The sequence below is a fragment of the Mustela nigripes genome, chromosome 14, assembly GCF_022355385.1.
Source record: "Mustela nigripes isolate SB6536 chromosome 14, MUSNIG.SB6536, whole genome shotgun sequence".
NCBI classification, from domain to species: Eukaryota; Metazoa; Chordata; class Mammalia; order Carnivora; family Mustelidae; genus Mustela; species Mustela nigripes.
Window position 1 is genome coordinate 77,512,178 of NC_081570.1, and position 3,579 is coordinate 77,515,756.

Below are 3,579 nucleotides of genomic sequence, written 5' to 3' on the forward strand. Positions count from 1 at the left end.
TGCGTCCGTTGAAGGGCATCTTGGTTCTTTCCACAGTTTGGCGACCGTGGCCATTGTTGCTATAAACATTGGGGTACAGATGGCCCTTCTTTTCACTACATCTGTATCTTTGGGGTAAATACCCAGGAGTGCAATTGCAGGGTCATAGGGAAGTTCCATTTTTAATTTCTTGAGGAATTTCCACACTGTTCTCCAAAGAGGCTGTACCAACTTGCATTCCCACCAACAGTGTAAGAGGGTTCCCCTTTCTCCACATCCCCTCCAACATATGTTATTTCCTGTCTTGCTAATTTTGCAATTCTGATCATGTCACTCATTAAAACTCTTCAGTGGCCTCCCAATACTTTCATGATAAGGTCCAAATCTTTAAAATAGCAAAAATACCTTCATTATCTAGCTCTTACTTACCTCTTCAGCCTCATCTCTCACTACTCCCTTACTTGTGATTGAACTCGATACACTGTATAACTTCAATGTTTCAAAAGATGTCTCTCTTTCTCAGTTCTGGACCACTTCATATTTTCTATGTCTGGAATACTCTTCTATCCTTCTCCACCACCACTCTGGGGCCTATCTCTCCATACCTGACTTATGCCTAGAGATTCTTCAAGTCTCAGTCATATTTATTTGGAATCCTTTCTTCGCCTATCAAATCTGGACTGAGTTCACTTTCTATCCAATTTCAAGTTATCTTACACCTCTGTCACAGAATTCTCTATCACTGAAAAAGCCTATTTAGTTATTTATCCTTTACTCAATTATAAGCTCTATGAGGACTGGGACTAAAACTGTCTTATTCACTGCTGTATCTTAGCACCTGTCACAGTACTTAGCATATTGTTCATGCTCAATGAATGTGGAAGGAGGGCACTCAGCTGACTCAGTTGGAAGAATGTGAGACTTCTGATCTCAGGGTTGTGAGTTTGAGCCCTACTTTGAGTGTACAGATTACTAAAAATAATAACTTTCCTTTTTGAGAGAGGGAGAGAGGGGCACCAGGGTGGCTTAGTCAGTTGGGCATCTGTCTTTGGCTCAGGTCATGATCCCAGGGTCCTGGGATCAAGCCCCACATCTGGCTCCCTGTTCTGTGGGTAGCCTACTCTCCCTCTGCCTGCTGCTCCTTCTGCTTTTGCTCTCTCTCTCTGTGTCAAATAAATATAAAAAAAAAAAAAAAGTAAAAGAGGAAGAGAGAAAGGGAGGGAAAGGGCATAGGGTGAGGGAGAGATATAATTTTAAGCAGGCTCTTAAACCAGTGTGAAGCCCAACAAGGGGCTCCATCTCAACCCTGAGATTATCACCTTAGCCAAAATTCAGAGTCAGACACTTAACAGATCACCCAGGTACCCCAATTAAATAAACTTTAAAAAAAATGAATATGGAAGGAAAGAGGGAATAATATGGGATGGAGAAGGAAAGAAGGAAAAAAGGATAAAAGAAAGGAAGGAAGGGAGAGGAAGGAAAAACTTGGACTACTAAAAAATTAGTATCTCAGAGAAGATGGTGGCTGTTTCGATATGCATGCCTCTCCATTTCCCAGTATTCCCCTTATTTTAGCCGCATGACTTAAAATCTTCATTCTTATTAAAGCTCTAGAAAAGGGCTTTTCCTACCTCTTTTCTGTGGCCCGATCAATTATTTTGCCCTGAACATGATGAGGTAGGCTTAGAATAAGTCTGCTAGTGACTAGCCTATCAACCAGTAGGAACAACCATTCTTTCAGGACTTGGAAAGGAGGCTCTTGCTCAGTACTCATCTAGGTGCATGAATCAAAATCAACTTTAGACTTTCCATACCACTCCAGCACAGATAGAACCAGGAAAGAGCAAGTGTGTCAAGTTTTAATTGCCGAACCAAGCCAAACTACATATCCCTCACCATTTCCTTCTTCTTTGGTTTAAAAACAAAAACAAGGGCACCTGGGTGGCTCAGTGGGTTGAGCCTCTGCCTTCTGCTCGGGTCATGATCCCAGAGTCCTGGGATCGAGTCCCGCATCGGGCTCTCTGCTTGGCGGGGAGCCTGCTTCCTCCTCTCTCTCTCTCTCTCTGCCTACTTGTGATCTCTGTCAGATAAATAAGTAAAATCTTTTAAAAAAACAAAAACAAAAACAAAAAACTAGTAAGGGGCTATGTCCCAAAAGTAGATTTACAAACTAATTATTAAGAACTACAATATTTTGGAGCACCTGGGTGACTTGGTTGGTCAAGCAGCTGCTTTCAGGTCAGGTCGTGATCCCAGAGTCCTGGAATTGAGCCCCATATTGGGCTCCCTGCTCAGGAGGGAGTCTGCTTCTCCTTCTGCCTCTGCCCCTCCCTGTGGTTGTGCTCTCTCTTAGTACCTCTTTCTCTTTCTTAAATAAACAAATAAAATTTAAAAAAAAAAAGAACTATAATATCTTTTCTCTAGAAACAATATTTTAAAAATGGCCATACTCCTAGGCAAGCCCTCAAGTAACTAAAGTATACTTCAGATACCTACCTAACTGATACATAGAATAAAGGAATATTCATATACCTTAAATTACAAAACAAGGGCTAAATGTTATTAAAACTAACCTTGAGGGGCACCAGGGTGGCTCAGAGAGTTAAGCCCCTGCCTTCGGCTCAGGTCATGATCTCAGGGTCTTGGGATCAAGCCCTGCATCAGGATCTCTGCTCATCAGGGAGCCTGCTTCCTCCAATCTCTGCCTGCCTCTCTGCCTACTTGTGATCTCTGTCTGTCAAATAAATAAATAAAACCTTAAAAAAAAAGTGTTTTAAAACTAACCTTGAGACGTTTAACAGGAGGAAGTGATGAAACAGCATTCCTATTTCTTAAATCAGATAAATATGAAGAGATTGTTGGCTCTTTCATTTCTGACCTCTGTGCAACTCCAGTTTTACCTAAGAAAAGAAATTCTCAATTCTTTGGGTTAAACTTTAGGTAGTGTTCATGTAAAACCAAATTTCTTCATAACTTCTTTTTCTAAAAATGTTTTAATTTAAATTCAATTTAGTTAACATACAGTATTATAAGTTTTGGGGGTAGATCTCCATAATTTCTAATCTAATTTTTTTCATGTTATCCACAAAGAAAGAAAATTATTTGAGTTATAAACTGCATAATATAAATATCATACATAGGTAATTAGGATGTCATTACTATTCAAAGACTGTTCAATTTTTAAAACCTGAAATAAACTTCTTTTATGGAACTCACAGCAGTCATGTCCACATGTATGTTTATTTTTACAGTGATGATTACATTCTCGATTCCCAGGTTTTTTGCAAGCAGTCATTCCTAAATTAATATAAGAAAAACAAACATTTTTTACTGTAGTTCCTTTTACAGAGTACAAAAAGTTATGGTTTTCATACTTTTTCAAAATGTTAGCCTATTTTATATGTAATTTTTAAAATGATACTTTTTTTTTTTTAAGATTTTATTTATTCATTTGACAGACAGAGATCACAAGTATGCAGAGAGGCAGGCAGAGAGAGAGGAGGAAGCAGGCTCCCTGCTGAGCAGAGAGCCCGATGCGGGGCTCAATCCCAGGACCCTGGGATCATGACCTGAGCCGAAAGCAGAGGCTTTAACCCACTT

General features: G+C 39.6%; 1 protein-coding gene across 1 annotated transcript in view; it reads right to left on the minus strand.

Moving 5' to 3' along the window:
- The window catches only part of HFM1 (helicase for meiosis 1), a 113,608-nt gene that overhangs the window by 16,713 nt on the left and 93,316 nt on the right, over positions 1 to 3,579 (minus strand). The window contains exons 32-33 of the mRNA XM_059375367.1: positions 3,196 to 3,276; positions 2,764 to 2,879 (exon numbers count right to left, since the gene is read on the minus strand). Of these exons, the coding sequence (XP_059231350.1) occupies positions 2,764 to 2,879; positions 3,196 to 3,276 (197 nt within the window). The remainder of the gene's footprint in view (positions 1 to 2,763; positions 2,880 to 3,195; positions 3,277 to 3,579) is intronic.